The 19,895-nt window shown below is 37.6% G+C and overlaps 3 protein-coding genes across 3 annotated transcripts; 2 read left to right on the forward strand and 1 right to left on the reverse strand.

Annotated features, from left to right (window-relative positions):
- Positions 1–4,267: 4,267 nt before the first annotated feature.
- On the forward strand, positions 4,268–11,437 carry LOC125475465 (probable disease resistance protein At4g27220). The gene is made up of 8 exons (XM_048580212.1): positions 4,268–4,409; positions 5,027–6,415; positions 7,240–8,303; positions 8,752–9,153; positions 9,252–9,719; positions 9,855–10,595; positions 10,679–10,739; positions 10,923–11,437. Exons 2-7 carry the CDS (start codon positions 5,029–5,031, stop codon positions 10,697–10,699), a joined length of 4,083 nt encoding a protein of 1,360 aa, XP_048436169.1. The 5' UTR covers positions 4,268–4,409; positions 5,027–5,028; the 3' UTR covers positions 10,700–10,739; positions 10,923–11,437.
- Positions 11,438–12,712: 1,275 nt separating this feature from the next.
- LOC103951114 (WD repeat-containing protein ATCSA-1) lies at positions 12,713–16,603 on the forward strand. Its single transcript, XM_009362405.3, has 8 exons — positions 12,713–13,521; positions 13,864–14,042; positions 14,367–14,610; positions 15,151–15,305; positions 15,417–15,506; positions 15,697–15,765; positions 15,848–15,923; positions 16,260–16,603. The coding sequence occupies exons 1-7, from the start codon at positions 12,951–12,953 to the stop codon at positions 15,887–15,889; spliced, it is 1,350 nt and encodes a 449-aa protein (XP_009360680.2). The 5' UTR covers positions 12,713–12,950; the 3' UTR covers positions 15,890–15,923; positions 16,260–16,603.
- A 277-nt stretch (positions 16,604–16,880) lies between these two features.
- Positions 16,881–18,419, reverse strand: LOC103955208 (increased DNA methylation 1). The gene has a single exon (XM_048590470.1). It carries the CDS (start codon positions 18,417–18,419, stop codon positions 16,881–16,883), a length of 1,539 nt encoding a protein of 512 aa, XP_048446427.1.
- Between the last annotated feature and the right edge of the window lie 1,476 nt (positions 18,420–19,895).

The following is a 19,895-nucleotide window of genomic DNA, read 5'->3' on the forward strand; positions in this document are numbered from 1 at the left end:
ATGTTGAATTCGAAGTATATGGCTGGAATGGTAGCTGCCCCCCTGAAGGAGAAGAGCATGTGCTGTGGTTGTGGATTGCTGACTTGGCTGCCTGGTTGGCCTCTTTATTTGTTTAGTTCAACTAACATGAATCATTGTGAATCATGATACCATGCCCAAGGGCAACGAGGGGATGAGTACAAACTACTCTCCAACGGACCAACACTATTGCAATCATTTGTGTTTTAGCATTTAGATAGATCTCTTTACCCTTTTTACTTACTTGATTTATTGTTTTAGGGTTGTTAAAATTCGCTTCGTTTTGGTTATTTTTTATAAGAAGAATGTTATTCAAATTTTTTCAAAAACAAGTTTAAATATAACTTATTGACGTTTATAATATCTGTTTATACTGCATGTACTATAATGAGCATAAAATACAATGTAAATTTTAATACAAATACTACAAGGGTCAGCAAATTTCACTTGAAATTTTTTTTAAAGAGTGTGATTTGAAGTCTAATAATCACGTGTATGAATTAAGGCATTATTTGTGCGTGAATTAATTTATTTATTTTTTTCTAAAAATAACAAAGAAGACAACTAGTTGTAAGTCACGGTTATTCACTTATTTTTTATCCGGAGAGACTATGGAAAATTTCACCATATTCGTGGCTACAATCAAGCCGACTCATTAGCTCAGAGTATCTAACTTTGAACCTCACATATTTCTTTTGTTTATTGGAGAGTCTCAGTTCACTTTCTTACCACTAATTCATTTGTTGTGGTTGGGTGGATTAATTTACTTGATGCGAAGATTAAGCAAAAGCAGGACATCATGGTACCAATATTTAGATAATAATTATCCTTTTGCCTTCTCCCAGACTCACACCAGCACGTTGCTCAAGAAGAACATACACACCCAATGATCGCATTAAGTCCAATATTCCAATATATAAACACACCCTGCAACGAGATAGGCGCATCGTATTCTTGCTTAATTATCGCATTAACAAATTACGAGCCAAAATAGAAGTGATTTTTCTCAGCGTGTAACAATTGCAATGCTCGTGTATCAATCACTTACCGTACGTGTAATATTATGCTTTAAATTCATGATATATCAATTATAATGGTATTTGTATTATACTACTTATTACGCGTGAATATGTGACAGTACTCCAACATTTCTCGTAAAGTACAAATCAAATTCTTGAAGCTTGTGAAATTTGTGACAAGGTTTTGAACAAAGAAGACAATTTTCTTGAATAGTACGTAACATCATGTAGTACAAAAAATAATGAATACAATTAAAAGTAAAAGATCGAATAATTGTGAAAGTTAAATTTAACAACTAAAACACTCATAATATTTAGTGTTAATAACATTAAAGTAACACCCGAGCAAATTAAACAAATGTGACATTGAGTACTGTAAAATCACATATTTCTTTATATTTATTTTATTTTAGGAAAACTAATGAAAGTGGCTTGAAAACTTTGAGTTTTAATGATAAGGACAAAATAAAGAGTAAAGTGAATAGTACAAAGATTGATTTTTTAGTGTAAAAATATGATTTTTCATTAAACAAACGTGACATTGAGTACTGTAAAATCACATATTTATTTATATTTATTTTATTTTAGGGAAACTAATGAAAATGACTTAAAAACTTTGAGTTTTAACGATAAGAACAAAATAAAGAGTAAAGTAAATAATAAAAAGATTGATTTTTTTAATGTAAAAATATGATTTTTAATTAAAGTGAACAATACTTAATACTTTCCGTTAAAATTGCTTTTATCTTTCGTTAAAAATAAGAAGAAAAAAAAACCCACGTGATGTGCTTTTTTCTCTCATATGTCACGGTACCAGAGATTGTGGTAGTGTGATTGGAACCATAGCACGGGGAGGAGAGGGGAGCAGGGGTGCAGTGATTGTTTTGATGTCGTTTTGTAACTTTTCTGCAAATGGTTTCAGACACTTCGATCTGAGAGCCTGAGGGTCTCCTCCCTTTCCAGTTCTCCCCCTCTGCAGCTTTCTTTATGGGAATCCCACCCTCCACCTTCTCATGTCTATCCCTCTAATTTTTGGATGAAATGCCTTCAGTTATTGTTTTGTTTACTAACCAAATTTAGAAATTGGTTTGTTTACCGTAAATAATAATTTGTAGTTGGTTTGCTATAGTTAATTAAACCTTAATGGTTGACTTAAAAGTTTTAAAACTCCAACCTACTACTTGGCATGCATCATCATCTTCATAAAACAAGATAAGTAGTTGGTTACGCCTACATGTTTTAAAAGATTTTTTAGTATACTGCAGGGTATTTGATACACCGAAACATAATAAAAAAATTATTTTAAATATATATGAATTGTGGTGGTTGCTTGAAGCAGGTGGGTATGGGGGTTTATTTATGAAATGCCATCAGGGCTGCCGAAAATCTTGAGTTCTTTGAATTGGTTTGATAAGAATGTTAATGGATATGGGTCAACTCATGTTAGGCTAGTAGGACTCGGTCCAAACCAGTCATATTGGGCTGAATCAAACCATAATATTTGTTTCTCCATGGCTCAGATTTTTCTGTTTTTTATTAGGCATGAAAAGTCGGATCGATCACGTTATTAGCAAAACGTAATTTACACAAACATAATATTTCTTTGTATTTTGGTTTTATCTGACTTCATGTTGGATGCGCTCCATGTGAAAGTGTTTAATAAATTTAAAAGTAGTCGTAACCAGTTTGTAATCATGTTTACCTTGGCTCATCAACTCTTGAACCTTAAGAAAGTCACATGAACCTTACGGACTCATATGGTGACCAAGACTAGATAAGATTGGAAATGAGTCTAAGCGCAATCCTATGCAGACCCATTCTTATAGCTTGTAAGACAACATATGTTTGATTATTGTCAAAATAGGACTTGTTAAACTGACAGCTAGAAAAATCAAGCACGAACACAACCTCTTCAACTAACAGAGTTAGCACAAAACGAAGCTCATTAATTAGTTAACGGGTCCAACCGCTATCAACATGGCTCACTAATATTATCTATCCCACGATTTGAACGTTGGTTTCAATTATTGTTACTAAATACAAGAAGCAAACTTACTAATTAGCTTTGTCTTCCAAGGCTAAAGTCTCCATTCTCCAAATGATCCAAAAGAGACAAAGCTAGGTCATTTAATCTTCTTCATTGGCTTCATTTTGCTTTGTTTTTTGTTCTGTTTTAATTAAAGAACATTATTTCTAAATAATTCTTAGAGAGAATTACCCTAGTGAAAGCAGGATCCAAATCTCGTCATATACCAAAACAAGATTTAGTTATTTAAAAAAGAGTCTCACATGATCCAAATTAGCGAAGTGCTTATTTTTCCTAATTGACCTTAGCGAAGTACATATAATTTTACTTGTAGTTTAGTGCTCGTTTGATAACAATTTTCTTTTTACACAAATTTACTTGGAAAACTCTTGATATTTACAAGCACATTTCACCGTAATTCACCTTGTCATAGAGAATAGCGAGGGAGTTAGCCCTAACGTAAGGGCATTTTCCCCCAAAGATCATCATTTGTTAGCCCAAAACACTGGATTTTAAGATTTTAGGATTTTTTTTTGGTGTTTTAAGATTTTTGGATGTTTTCGGTATTTTGTTAATTCTTTAATTAAAGTGCTATTGTTCATCATTCAATAATAAATTTTGAAGTCTATCAATTCCGGATGATTCCACTTTGCTAGTGGATTTTAGGGTAAGGCTATTTTTGGTTTTTTATGTTCAATATATCACGTTTCGTCATAATTAAGTATGGAATTTGTTGTTTGAGAAAGTCGATGCTCAAACCTCTTATTTATAATCATAATTGTTAATTTTGGATAGAGTTATATGTGGTTTTGCTTACGCTACGATGTTCAATGTCTAGCACGGGACAGATTACGGAAGCTGCGGAGCTATCACGAGGCAAAAGCGCTCGTTTACAGTGGATAAGCAGCACAAGCACGGCATAAGTGTTTGCGGTCGACACTGGATTATTGATGGCGATCACAAAAAACAAAGTTTATAATGGTTGATTAATAAAACATAAAATCAGATCAGGATATTTTTTATTTTTTTTTAACAAGCGACATGATACTCATGAAAATTATAAAGTTTCCATTTTTTTTATTGCGATTTTCGGGAAAAATTAACTGCATTATACAGTTAGCACCAATAATTGTTTGTCCAAAAAAAAAAAAAAAAAAAAAAAAGTTAGCACCAATAATTAAGTGTGGTTCCCACTTTGTACCATTGACTCGGCCATTTACAGTTGTATATGTCTTCGTCTTGGTCTTCGTCTTGGTGAGATAATAAGTGGATCGGATATTCTGTTCGAAGCAAAGCAATTTGAAGAGCAAAAATCCAGCTCATTCGCAAACAGAGTAGAGAATGCGGTACGTCTTTCAGATTTATTTTTAATTTGCTCCATTTACAAAGATCGAATCAGAGGAGCAAGTTGTTAAGATATTGTAACCCTACATTCAAATTAATACAATACAATTATTTTGTACATGTGTTCTTATTGCATTTGCTACAAAATTTTCGTGTTTACAAAAGAGTTGAATCTAGTTTTAATGAAATCCTAGAAATGATAAATTTTTCAAAATTTATCCATACTAAGGTTGAAATGTCCCTACTAATTAAGAGATTTTTAATTATTCATTTAAAAAAATAAGGATAGTATTGTAATTTTACCACATCTAAAACTTCTTACTTATAAGCATTCTCTCACACGTATTTATGTGTGTGTTCATAATGATGTACAGAACCTAAATTTAGGTTTTTATTTACATTTTTCGGTCAAGATGGTATTTTACATCCCTTGATCGGAGAGTGTTTTGGCCAATCAAAACTGCATCATGCACGTAAAGGATGTACGTATAGTTTCAACTTTCAATATGTCTAAGAAGCGAGTAGATTTGGTTATATATAAGAAGCTAGTACTGGCTAGGTAACACCAAACAATATTCTATCATGTTTACCCATTTCTTGATTTGTATATATTCGACAGGCATGGAGATTGTTACTGGAATTGTTGGAAAAGTTGCCGAGTATGCAATTGAACCAGCTATACGCCGAGTGGGCTACCTTACTCATTGCAGAAGCAGCATTCAGAATCTACAAACTCAAGTGAATGAATTAACTTCTGCTAGAGAGGGGGTGAAGCATAAGGTTGATGAAGCTAAAAGACAAGGTAAACAAATCGAAAGCGAGGTACAGAACTGGCTGAAACAAGTGGATGAGATCACCGAAGAGGCAGACAAATTGTGGACAGATGAAATCCAAGCAAAGATGAACTGTCTCCATGGGTTTTGTCCTAATCTTATTCTTCGTTACCAGCTAAGCAGAAAGTCAAAAAAATTGGAACAGGATGCTGTTAAACTCTATGAAAAAAGAGGCTTCACCAATTTTTCATATGATGTTCCCCCACAAGAGGTATGTACCGTGTCTACCAAATATTACGAAGCCTTTGTTTCAAGGATTTCAACTCTAGAGAAGATAATGGATGAATTGAGATCTCCCAGTACTGATCTGATTGTGGTGTACGGAATTGGCGGTGTGGGAAAAACCACACTTGTGGAAGAAGTCCTTAGGCAAGCTATAGCAAAAAAGTTATTCACTGATGCAGTTATGGTTCGTGATGTGAAAAATCCAGACCTGCAAAGAATTCAAAAAGAAATTGCCGAGAAATTAGGCATGAAAGTTGGTGAAAACGAGACTATGGCTGGAAGAGCACCTCATTTATGCAGCAGGATAAAAGACGGGAAGGTTCTTGTAATTTTAGATAATATTTGGGAAAAAATAGATTTGGAGACTCTGGGAATTCCATGTCTGTCTAATTGCAAAATATTGTTGACCTCCAGAAATCGAAAGTTTCTATCGTCAGAGATGCGACCCCAAAAAGAGTTTCGGCTTGAAGTTTTAAACGCAGAGGAAACTTGGAGTTTATTTGAGAAGAAGGCAGGCGACGTTGTTAAAGATCTTGCTATACGGGATATAGCAATCCAAGTATCTGAAAAATGTGGAGGTTTGCCTGTTTTAGTTGTCACAGTTGCAAGCGCTTTAAGAAATAGTACTTTGCATGCATGGAATGATGCCTTGACATGCCTAAAAGCGTTTGACGGTGAAGAGTCAACAGAGGAAGCATATTCGGCTCTGGAGTGGAGTTTCAATCAATTGGACAGTAAACTTAAGCCATTGTTCTTGCTTTGTGGAATCCTCATTGGCGTAGCCTCATTCAACTCTGCCCATTTGTCAGACGCCTGTTTGTCGGACTTGTTTAAATATGCAATGGGTTTGGGTTTGTTTAAGAACCGTCATTCATTGGAACAAGCAAGCAATGCATTGCATTCGTGGATCAAACAGCTTAAAGACTCTTGTTTATTATTAGACAATGCGGGTGATGAATTTATCAGAATGCATGATCTTGTACACAATGTTGCGATCGCGATTGCATCCAAAGATCAATGCACTTTGTTTAGAACATTTGGAGGTGAGCTGAAAGAATGGCCTAATGATAGGGATTTTTTAGAAAAGTGCACAACTATCTCTTTGGGTCTCTGCAATATCCCCAGACTTCCTGAAGTGTTCGAATGCCAAAATCTAGAGATGTTTATTTTGGGTTGTTACGGTGTTGACCCAGTGGAAATCCCAGACCCCTTTTTTAAAGGGATGATAAAACTAAAAGTTTTGGATTTAACTAGACTGGCTATTGGATCACTACCTTCATCTCTTCAGCTCCTAGAAAATCTTCGGACATTGTGCTTGGATGGCTGCGTGTTGGGAGACATAGCTCTAGTTGGACAGCTGACGAGATTAGAAATTCTTAGCTTTCTCAAATCTGATCTTAAGGAGTTGCCTAAAGAAATTGGGAAATTAACTCATCTTCGGTTGTTGGATTTGACAGGTTGCTATCAACTTAAAATGATTTCACCAAATGTATTATCAAGCTTGAAAAGTCTAGAAGACTTGAGAATGCGAAACAGCTTCCACCGATGGGTGGCTGAAGGAGTCACCGGAGAAAGAAGTAATGCTAGCCTTTTGGAGCTGAAGGACTTGCCTCATCTAGCAGCATTAGCTGTACATATTCCGGATGCTAGCATTATGCCAAGGGGCTTATTCTCTGACAAGTTGAAAAGATATGATATATCAATTGGTGATACCGATTACACTGTTTCTCTCACAGAAATCTTATTAGACAATGTGGGTGATGAATATTATTAGACAATGTGGGTGATGAATATATCAGAATGCATGATGTTGTACACAATGCTGCTATCGCGATTGCATCCAAAGATCATCGCGCTTTATTTAGAAAATCTGGAGGTGACCTGAAAGAATGGCCTAATAATAGGGATTTTTTCGAAAAGTGCACAACTATCTCTTTGGCTCACTGCAATGTCCCCAGACTTCCTGAAGTGTTCGAATGCCAAGAATTAGAGATGTTTATTTTGGGCTGTAATGGTGGTGACCCTGTGGAAATCCCAGACACCTTTTTTAAAGGGATGATAAAACTAAAAGTTTTGGATTTAACTAAACTGGATATTGGATCACTACCTTCATCTCTTCAGCTCCTAGAAAATCTTGGGACATTGTGCTTGGATAGCTGCGTGTTGGGAGACGTAGCTCTAGTTGGACAGCTGACGAGATTAGAAATTCTTAGCTTTCTCAATTCTAATCTTAAGGAGTTGCCTAAAGAAATTGGGAAATTAACTCATCTTCGGTTGTTGGATTTGACAGGTTGCTATCAACTTAAAGTGATTTCACCAAATGTATTATCAGGCTTGAATAGTCTAGAAGACTTGAGAATGCGAAACAGCTTCCACCAATGGGTGGCTGAAGGAGTCACCGGAGAAAGAAGTAATGCTAGCCTTTTGGAGCTGAAGGACTTGCCTCATCTGGCGGCATTAGCTGTACATATTCCGGATGCTAGCATTATGCCAAGGGGCTTATTCTCTGACAAGTTGAAAATATATGATATATCAATTGGTGATACCAATTACACTGTTCCACATTCACCTTATTCTCTCACATTCAACTTCCGACACACCACTAGATATGGAAGATGGGACAGTATGGATGGAACCCTCAACACATTAAAGCTCAAGCTCACGACTAGGCAAGAATTGGACGATGGTCTAAGAATGCTATTGAAGAGATCTGAAGCTTTGTACTTGCATGGGTTGGAGAACGACTTCCAATTCCAGTCGGATAGTGAAGATTTTCAGCAATTGAAACACCTCTATGTTCAAAACATTGCTAAATTTACATACATCATAAATGAGAAGGTACATCGCTGGTTTCATGTTAAATTCTTTCTATCTTTACACTATAATTATCATCCAGAATTTTATAGAATGCGCAGTTCTGCATTTCATTATTTTTTCCTGTCGTCCTTCTATAAGTTTAGAATATCGAAATGATTAAAATGAGTCAACCAGGGAAGATAGTAACCAACATTTATGCTATTCGAAGAGTTTTCTTATATAAACATCAAAGCAAAAAAGCATTGTTTGATCTAGTGGTGTTCCCAATGTTGAAAGACGTTCGATATACAAATCATTCCTTCCTCATAAAGAAAACTTTTATTAGGTTAGGTATGAAATTCATCTTCAGCCATATTATGGTAACTGAATTACAGGAATTTGATCTCTAAAATTTTGGATTGCATTTGACTAGTAACATTAATTGATGTACATTAATTGTCTTCTTCTAAACCCGAAGTGTGTACTGCAGGTTGGGTTGCCAAACTTAACGAGGTTGATTGTGCATGAATGTGGCTCAAGATTCTTGTTTTCATCTTCCACGGCTAGAAGTCTAGTGCAACTCAAATATCTTGAGGTAAAAAGATGTCACATGATGGAAGAGATAGTTTCGACACAAGAATATGGTGAAGAAAATGCAGATGGCATGTTTTGTAAGCTACAACATTTGAAGCTAATAGATCTTCAAATCCTCTCTAGATTCTGCTCTGGAAATTATATCGAGTTTCCATCTTTGGAAAGTTTGGAAATAGTGAATTGTAATGTACTGGAGACATTCATCTACAAACCTAAGAGTAAAAGCATTACAGTCCGCAGAGAAACTAAAGAGGACTTGAAGAAGACGGTTGTACAGTACTTTCTTTTTGACGACAAGGTGAAATATTATACTATCATTTCTCTTTCATCATTATGTTTGTCTAATATGTTCACTTGAATGAAAAAAGATCTAACAATTCCATAAGATGAATGTAGGTTGGGTTCCCAAAGTTGGAGAGACTCTTCATCTGTGGCTTAAATAAGTTGACGGCAATATGGCACAACCAACATGTTCCAGGCTCTTTGTGCAGAGGAGATTATACTAAGGATAAACATGAAGCATCTGCTCAAAATCTAGTCAAGGCAGTCATACGTCAGTGCAGCAATTTGCAATATATTTTGTATTGTCCTGGAATTGAGGAAATCATTGGCAAGGTAGAGGGAGTGGAAACAACGCCCGAGTTTGTGTTCCCAAAAGTAGTATATTTTGAATTACAAGAGCTGCCCCAACTTAAGTGTTTCTATCCGGGAATACATGCTTCCAAGTGGCCGTTACTTGAAGAATTGATAGTGCGCAGATGTGATAAATTGGACATTTTGTCTGTTGAACTTTCAAGTTTCCAGAAACATGTTCTGGGTGGTGTATCTGCTCCGATTAAACAGTCTCTCTTTTTAATTGAAAAGGTAACAATACTTTCGCCGAATTTATTCAAGCAAATATGAAATTCCCCTCTTGTCAAAAAAATTAATTGGACAACCGATCTCTTACTCATTATGTTGTTTAATGTTCATTGTTGATCCATCTATAATATATTTCAGGATTCATTCCCCAAGTTAGATAAGTTGGTCTTGGATGGCACTATGGAGATTTGTGACGACCTACTCCCAGCTGAGGTCTTTCTCAAACTCAAATCTGTCGTGTTTCGTGCTCCATACTCTGAAGTGAAGACTTCACATGAGCAAGGTAGATCTGCAGAAATTACCTTGGAAGATGAAAGTCCTTGGAAGATTCAAGGATCGGGCTGGCTAAGGCATCTTTGGAAAGAGAATTCTGCGCCGGCATGCCCGGTTTTTCCGAGCTTGGAAATTCTAAGAGTGTTGGGTTGTATCAGAATACAGGATCTAGTGACATCTGCAATATCCTTCCAGAATTTAACAACTTTGGAAGTGATTGGTTGTCATAGATTGAAGTCATTAACAAACTATTCGGTTGCTAAAACGTTGATGCAACTGAGAGAAATGACTCTTGTGAATTGTAAAAGAATGATAAAAATAGTGGAAACTTCAGACGGAGAAGATGCAGCAGGAAATGAGATTGCTTTTAGCCGGTTGCTACATTTGAAACTTTCAAGTCTTCCGAGTTTGAAAGACTTTTGCTCTGGAAATTGCATTGTCAAATTCCCACAATTAAAAACTTTCTTTATAAGAAATTGCCCTGAGTTGAAGATTTCCTCGGAACTGGAAAGAATACCGCTACCGGAGCAATTTGTTGGGTATTTTAATTCTGCTTATAGTCGCATTGTTGATGGTGATGACGATGACGATGACGATGTTGAAATGGTAAGTTTTTGTTCCCAATCTTCCATTTTTTAAATTTCTTGACATGAATATTGACATGCACGTTGTATTTTTCTTTGTAATAGGTCCCCGAAAATTCCATTTGATGTTTCCAGAGGAGCACAATTCACCGCAAGAATGTATATGGTGAGTACCATCCAAATACTCTCTATTGTGGTTGTTGGAGAATGGAGAATAGAGTCTCACACTGAAGCTGTAACAAGATAATGTTGACTACTAATATCACCTGCTAATATGCGGTGTGCTATGCTGAGCCTAAAAAGTTTTATCAGTTGTGTTACTCATATTTTCCGATCTTTGTCTCTCCAGGACATTCTTTGTTGCACCATAAACTTTTTGTGGTCGCTGTTGTTGCCTTGTCTTAATTGAGAAGAAGCTTGCAGAAAGAGTCTGCCGGTCGGGAAATGCTTGTGTGATATTCGTGAAAGCAGCAGCCTCTCCGTTCACTATTGTCCAGGTCTCCGTTTTCTGGTTTTTCCAAACTTCGAATCTATTAGTTTTCCCGGTTTCAAACCTTGATAGCTTTGCTTGTCTGGGGAATAAGTTGTTTCACGTCTTCCTTACATTTATGCATTACATACATAATACATTGTGCTTTTAGTCAGATTCAAGCCGTTCGATTTGACCATGGATTTAAAGGAAGCATATCGACAATGTGTGCAATACATTAGTGTAATATTGTTGAATTTTTATTATGGGAGTGTTTGTGGCTAGAATTAATCTTAGCAAGCCTAAAGTTATTATGGTGTATTGGTGTGTATGACTGCCAATGAACTCGGCCTACTAAAGTTTATGATATAAATGTGATTTAATATTACAGTTTAGTAGTATTGTTCTTCACTTGTAAGTGAGAGATTTTAGGTTTGAATTTTGAGAACGGTGAGTTCGCAACCAATCTATTCTCGCTTCTTTAGTTGTATTCTTTTTCACTTATAAAGATCAAGAAACAATTGAATAGACGTAAAATCGACAACAAGGCACGAACAGTGTAGATTTGGGCTTGGTGTGCGATTTGGGTCTTCGCTTGGAAGGATGTAAGAACAATTGAAAAGATGAAAAACGGGCAACAAGGCCTAAAGATTATCAATTTGGGCAAATGTCCAATTTGGACCCATGATTCGCCGTTTCAACGAGAACAATGAAGTGAACAAGACGTGGAGTTCACCTCGACGTAGGGGCATTTTTTTTTTGTTGAATTCCATCATTTATTAGTCTAAAACGGAACTTTAAAATTTAGGACATTTTTGATAGGAAATTGTTATTATCATTTCAAAAATCTCATTCTACATTCTAAACTTTCCATATTAAGAAAGAAAAATACACTTGTGGAGTGTAGAATTAGATTTTTGGAGTGCCAATAACACTTTTCTTTCGATATTGTGGTGTTTGTTTAATTCATCTCCTATAATTGTATTCCTAAAATGTATAGAGCTAAGAGGCACAACAAAGCGCCCTCAGAAGTGTTAAGAATGTTATCTTATAAACATCATTCAATAATTAAGAAACTTTAAAGTAATATATAACGTTTTATAAATAATTCAAAATGAGTTAATCATAGAGCTAGTTTAGGAGTGTGTTTTTTTTCTTTTTCTGAACAAACGTAATCTATACTAAAGGTGGGGTGAGGTAACTCTAATAATAGGTTAGCAATAATGTGGTTGAAATTCATTTTTGTCGAGAATCGAACCTAAAATCTCTCACTTACAAATAAAAAAAAATATTGAACTGTAGTACTATGTGACAGATTAAGAATACTTTTAAAATAGTTGAAAGTACTTCAATTGTTTTCTCATAATTCACTTGAATTTTAAAAGCACACTCGAATTAACAACCCTAAAGTTGGACAAGGATCCTCCTTGTGAGGATAGGGGGATCAATCAATCCAATCGTCTCCGTTCAGGGTACGTTATACGATCAGTTTTTTTTAGATACTATTTATATTTAATTTTAAATAATAAAATTTAAAATAATTTCTAACCGTACGATATATAATGAACTATCACGATTAATTGATTACCTGAATTCGTGAGATGATCCTATTCGCCTAAAGTTGTTAATTTTGGATAGACTCTGACATACACTGTCGAAATGCGGAGGTGTCACCTTGTCAAACTGGATACCCCGAACCCGCTGAATAATCAATCCCAGTCGACCAGGAGGAAAATCAACGCGAAGCAGAGAGGAAGAAGAAGAGAAAACGAAGGGGTGAGAGAACAAAACCTGTTCCGGTTTGAGAATTCGGAGTGAGAGAGAGACAACACTGCAATACGACACCGTTGCGTTGTGAGCCTCTGCTTTGCTTTGCATTTGGCAGAAGAAGAAGAAGATGCTCCGAAAATGTGGCGGCAAATCGGGGACAGAGAAGCGGGAAAGCTCCGCCCAAATTCGTTCTTAAATCGAATCAAGTCCACACGGATCCAAACGCTCCAACTCTCCAATCACAAAGACATCATCTCCCCTCATCGCGGCTCCGTCAACACTCTCCAGCTCGATTTGACGGAGGGCCGGTACCTGTTATCCGGCGCCTCCGATGCTTCCGCCGCCGTCTTCGATGTCCAGCGCGGGACCGATTACGGACGCAGCGGAGCTATCACGAGGCACAAGTGCTTGTTTGCGGTGGATAAGCAGCACGAGCACGGGCATAAGTATGCGGTGTCCTCCGCCGTGTGGTATCCGGTCGACACCGGACTGTTTGTGACGGGTTCGTACGATCATCACATCAATGTTTGGGATACGAATACGACGCAGGTAGTGATGGACTTCAAGATGCCGGGGAAGGTGTACCGGACTGCAATGTCCCCTCTGGCAACTTCTCACATGCTCATTGCTGCCGGTACTGAAGATGTTCAAGTTCGCCTCTGTGATATTGCTTCTGGGGCTTTTGCTCACACCTTGTCTGGCCACCGCGGTATGTCCCGAAATTTGCAGAATTAAACGTTTGATGCACATTTGATACATACAGAGTTAGAAAAATCAAAACTTGATATCATGAGTGAACACATGAAACATTGGGGATGAAAATATTGAGGATATAAATAAGGATTCTGTTTGAAATTTGGGGTGGATGATCACGAATATTGCGAAACTCCCTTCTTTAAATAACCTGGCCTACTCAGTTTTCTCAGCATTCTGTAAATTTGTATCATTTCTGGTTGAACCCTGTAATTGTATAGTAGGCGCAAGGCTGTCCTGGCATTTGTGGACAGCAAGAAACTTATGATACACTGTGTTGCGTTTTTCATGATGGCAGATGGTGTGATGACCGTGGAATGGTCTACTTCTAGCGAGTGGGTATTGCTTACAGGTGGATGTGATGGTGCAATACGTTTTTGGGACATTAGACGTGCCGGATGTTTTCGTGTTTTGGATCAATCTCAGTCTCAGCTTGGGAGGCGTCCACCCATCCTGGAACGCTCTGCCACAATTAAGGTTTTCTTCTTTGCTTTGCTGAGCCAAAAGTGTTTGTTTTCAAATTACTGACCGCGTTCAGTTTTTATGATTATATTATTTGCTTCACAGTTAGTTAGCCTATTTCACCAGCAAATCTGAAATGGTTCTATATATGTTTTTGGGAAATGTTATTTCCTCTTTCTCAATGCACAACCCGTTATATGCACTGTCTATTTGTTTACATTATTAGTAATGTTTGTCATTGAAGCTTGTAGTTAGTAGGAGAATCTAGATTTAACTGGAGAAATTTATTATGTTGAACTTTCCCTTCTACCGATAATATTTGATTTTATGTCCGGTCAGGGTTCAACAGTTAAGCCCTCATCACCAAGTCAAAGCACATCTGCAAAAGCTCGGGCACCACAAAGGAAACTTTCTAATGGGAGTGGTGCAAAGCACTCACTCATTGGTAAAAGTCCAGTAAAGGGATCTATGAAGCAAAGATTACATCCAGGGATGCTGTCTAGTCAGGATCGCGCCACTGCCCATTACGGTGCTGTTACTGGATTAAAAGTCACTGAGGATGGCATGTACCTCTTAAGTGCAGGTTGGGTTATTTCATTTTGAACGTTTGTTATATTTAAGAAGGAGATCCATTTTGAATCGTCTATACCTATTTTGAATCCCTTTAACGAAGTTGATATTTATAATAATCATAGTGGTTTAGGTTCACTCTTTACATTTTTTTAGTTATATCCATTAGTTTATACTTTATACTACCATACTACTGCAGGTCACTGACAAGTGACAGTTACAACTTAAAACCTTGATCTATATTACAAAATAACAAATACACTTTAATCTGACAAAGAAATGAAGAATACACTTTAAATCTGGTGAGGTGATCAAATATTCACAGAATCAGTGCAGTTTAACCTGATTTGCTGGTGTTGTACAGTATGGATCACACTTCAGAAATATGACCTCCAACAGAAAATAAAAATAAAAAGAGAAAAGCATGCATGGGGGCCCTCACCTTAGTTTCCTTTTAAATATATAAATTATTCCCTTCGTGCAAAAGTCAGCTGATTGGTTTTTTCACTCGTTCCTCACTGCCTATGTCATTGATCAAGCTTTTGCATTTCAGGTTCCGATTCAAGATTGAGGTTGTGGGATGTAGAATCTGGCTGCAATACTTTGGTGAACTTTGAAACCGTGCGTATGCAAACCAGCAGGCCCATACAGTTAGCTACAAGTCAGAATTCGGAGCTTGTTTTTGTTCCCTGCATGACAGCTGTGAAGGTAATGCCTTTTTTTGTGTGTAGGTTTTAGTCTTTCTGAATTTTACATGTGATTAAAATTCAACCATTTCTATAAAACTACAAAGTTTGACATACAGATTTGTTTTTTCAGGCATTCGATATGTGGTCGGGTAAAACATCCCTGAAATTTCGTGGTCACTATGAGCATGTAAACTGTTGCTGGTTTAGTTCACAAGATCAGGTACTCTTAAAAAAATTTAGGATTTATCTTTAGGCCTTCCCCAGTCAACACTTTATAAACTAAAATGGCAAGTTAATATTCCAGTCAGTTGTTCCAACTTCAATGTCAATTAATGGGAGCTGTAAACCTTTTTCTAACTTTCCTAATGAAGTTTGTCCTCATGAATTGTAATTCATATCTCACATTGCAGGAATTGTACACTGGTGGCAATGATAGACAAATTCTAGTTTGGTCGCCGCCCAGATTGGTTTCCAATGAGGTGGTACACCTGATGGTTTTTTGTAACTAACTATATTAGTTGCTTAGCGGCCTTGTATCTTACACATTTTTTGGAAATGCAGGATGAAGGGCCCTCTAAGGACGAGGATAATTGGAGCGACTAGCATCTGCTGTGCTTATGATCCTCATTTCTACTAGGTAGAGTGCCTTGGTCTTTCTCTGGCGTTTTCTGTTTTGCTTTTAGATCTAAGAGGCTGTATTTGATAGGCACAGTCATTAGTGCACAATTTGTATTTTTTTTTTTTGGCATGTCTATATGTAAATTTAAATTCATTCTTAAGTAGAATCAAGGAACAAATTCATGGAAAAAATTGTGCGCTGAAGAATTAAAAGAGAAAACTGAGTCAGTTCCAAATGAAAGACGAAAGTTGATAATTGATATTTAGTTGAAGAACACATTAAAAAATTGTACATAATTACCAGATGTGTCTGTCAAATATATCTCTCAATAATCTGTTCGGTGATTCTGTACAGTTACACCCTTACAAGATTCTGGAATCAACCTAAAGTTCTGTTCGTTGTACCATGCCAAGAAACTAGGTTCGTTGTTGTCCAATAGCATGCAGTCAACATCGTCAATAAAAAACTTGTGACCGGAGGCAATATTCCCCAATTCTTGGTCTAAAGCTCCATTCTCCGGCTGATTGTCTTCCTCCTGAGTTACTGTAGAGATGGCACCAGGCAATTCATCAAATTTGGTACTTCCTTCAAATGGTATGATTGCTTGCGTCACGGAGTTGGTCTGTTTCAATACTTTATGGCACATGATGGTGCCCTGGAAATCCATGAAAGTATAATTCAGAAACTGCGTTCTCTCATCAGCTGTCATCTTTGAAAACCCAAATGAAGTGCTAGTCCATGTATCCAGGGTACTAGATGCAGAAGGCAAAATCAGTCTCTCAACTCCCAAGTTGGCGAGCTGGTTTTCAAGCTCATCCATCAGAACACGACACATTCCTTGTCTACGATAATGGAACCTAGTTGCCACCAGAGGCACTTCCACCACCTCACTGTAGATCCTCACACAAGCGACGGTAATCACTTCCTCATCTCTCTCCAAAAGCAGTGTGTAAAACCTTCTGAAGTTCAAGCGGCTCAGGTCCGACTCTCTGTTGAAAATAATGTCCTCGACAATGTCTCTTTCGTGTAAGGATCCTGAGAAGGCTCGAAACACTCGTGCATCACACTCAGAGCCAAATTGAGCTTGCTGTAGTTTTCTGTCAAGTCCTCCATATCAGAATCAGATGGGGGAGAAGGCCTCAACAGTGTCCAGGTCAGATTGTCAGGACCCACTAGAATTCTTTTCCCCACGATCTTGTTGATCCCCAGATATATGCCCTCACATTTTCTGCTGCAAAACCAGTTTCCTTTGGAATCCCTTTCCAATTCCTCAACCCCTTCATTCCTCAGGCACCCATAGTGGTATTTTTTATCACATTGGCCACATATCACAAGACCATTATTTCTATCCTCCTTAGGGTTTCCTTTACCACACTTCACACAGCAACACGATGGGCAGAACCAATCGCCTTCCGACACATCCTTCAAACCAAGACAACTAATGTGGAATGCAGCGGGACACCGATCACAGAGAATCAGATCGCCTCCAAAGTGACACACGGTGCATATATCATCGTTCTGATCACGAGGAGGATGATGATCTTGATGCATATTGCCAGTCGTCGCTTCTTCATTTGACCTCGTGACGGTGTTGGTGCTTCCTTTCCGACTCTTCATCGTTTGCCTCTGACAATCGTTGAGAGTCCTGCCATCGTCCAATATAATGTGGGCGCTTGGTCGATGGTTTGTGCTACCAGCGTGTGTTTCAAACGCAGTGAGGGTAAACACCTTAGAACAACAGTCACACTTGATTCCCTCGCGAGTAATCCGACCCGTCGCCAATGGACTGTCAGTGCCTTTTCTAGGGCGGTAGTGTACCTTAGCGTTCGGGGACACAGCATTACTGTCGATCAACCAAGACAGGACTGTCCTAGGGTTTCGAGTGCCAGGATCCGTGATCTCGATCTCTCTCGCTCTTTTGGTAGACCGTAAAATGCGTGTGGCCTGCTGTTTACTAGCTTTATTCTGTTTCTTTAGTCTCTTCATATCCGCATGAACCTTACCTCGCTTCTGTTCCGGACTCCAGTCATCATCGACCATCGATATTTTACCAATCTTTCTCTTCTTAACTGTTTTCCCTCGCTGCTGTTTCGGACTCCAATCATCATCTACCTGCGAGATTTCACCAATCTCTCTCTTCTTAAACGTTTTCCTTGATGTCGACCGCGGCGTAATATCTACTACAATATCAAGAGTAGCAGAGCACTCCACGGAATTCGAACCAATGCTTTCGGAAAATATTCCTCGTCCTAGATAATTTACACAGGCTTGGCAAGCCATGCGAAGCGAGTAATAAACTTTTCCAGTGGGAGACTCGTACCGCAACTCGATCTTCTGCTTCTTGGTTGCATACCAGAACTTCCATCCCAAGGCGGAGAGGTGCCTTCTCGCCTTCTCGGTAACCTCAGAGTTCCCACGGCCGTTCTTTGTGTTGTCATTCGCCCAGTACTGAACTGCCGAGGGGCATAACTCTGGTTCCACGGTAAGTACCGGCTTTCGCTTCACAGCCTTCATCAAATCTTCAGACCCTAAAACCCTAATGCAGAAAAGTACAATCCAAGAACTCAAGAAATTGCGAAAGACAGAGAAGTAAGTAAGAGGAAGAGGGAGAGGGAGAGGGAGAGGGAGAGTTGTATTAGGGTTCAAAGTGATGGAGGAGAGGTATGGGATATTTAACTTGGTTGCTACGGAATCCTAGTAGGATCAGGAAACTATTGATCTCTGGCCAGATCAACGGTTAGAATTCATCTCCACTTTTTGTCCTTCAAAATTTGTTGGCATTGAGCGAAAATCTTATCTCTGTAAATATTTGACGATGTAAAAGAAAAAAACAGTAGTTGGAGAACAACTGAGAGATTAATGGTGAAGTATTTAAGACGGTTGAGGATTGTTTTATATGTATGGGCCGGGTAGGGTTTCCTACCGGGCTGAGGATATCTGGTTTTTGAAATTTATTTATTGGAAAGTTTCCAATTTATTACTATTCCTAACCCAAGTAGGATTAGGGATTTCAATTCAAAATGTTTGGCACCAACTCGTGGGCGAATCACTATGAGCCGTTGATGAATCATTCCAAAAAGTGAAGAGGGCTCAAATCAACGGTCAAAAAACGTCCTTGATTGCACGAAACGCGAGGTTCCAAACGCCGCGCACCGAATGTACTTTTATCCCTTCCAACATTTGTTGTATATAAAATTGGAAACATCCAAAACAACCAAAGCTCCATTAGCTCAAATTCTAGTTTATAATTATATTTAACAAATAACAAATCTGGGTCATCTTCATATTTTGCCACAAAAAATCAGTGGGAAATATGCAAAAAGGTGATTTTCCAGTCTTTTTATTTTTTTTACGTATGATCGAATATCTTAGTAGATACAATATTACGTTTATACTCATGTATTTTGAATTCGAAATCCTCTCTCCCTTAATAATAAAAAATTAAATAATAATAATAAATCGTAGTATGTTTTAGTGTCTTGTCTCATTTTTATATTTAATTAGAAGTCTATAGCAAGCTCTATTTTATTACATATACAATAGTATTATAAATGAGGTATGTTTACGCACCCGTAACATAGCAAGTTCTATTTTTATATATGAAGTCTATGGCGTGTTTACATACATGTAATCGGAATCAAAATGTGGAATTGAATTTCGATTACGGAGTACTCGAGCGTTTACTAAATCATGAGGAATTGAAAAAGTGGTGGGACCCATAAAAATTTTGGAATTCAATTCCTTCTTTTGGATGAATTGGACCCCTAAGATATATGAGGTATTTCAATTCTGCCATATCTCTATGTTTCCCTAGGAAAATTTGGAAATCAAATGCACTGGGTTAGAGGGAGAGAGAAAAGAAGAAGAAGAGAACACGGTTACAGTGGAGTTTATTTGCCATCAGATACCTAAGACTTGAAATAGATAAACTTGAAATCATAATGGAATGGATTGAGATAGCGAGAGGTGACAGTGAGGAGTGGGTTATTT

Source organism: the organism of the source record quoted next, unplaced genomic scaffold, assembly GCF_019419815.1.
Source record: "Pyrus x bretschneideri cultivar Hongxiangsu unplaced genomic scaffold, Pyrus_bretschneideri_v1 Contig1, whole genome shotgun sequence".
Classification (NCBI taxonomy): Eukaryota; Viridiplantae; Streptophyta; class Magnoliopsida; order Rosales; family Rosaceae; genus Pyrus; species Pyrus x bretschneideri.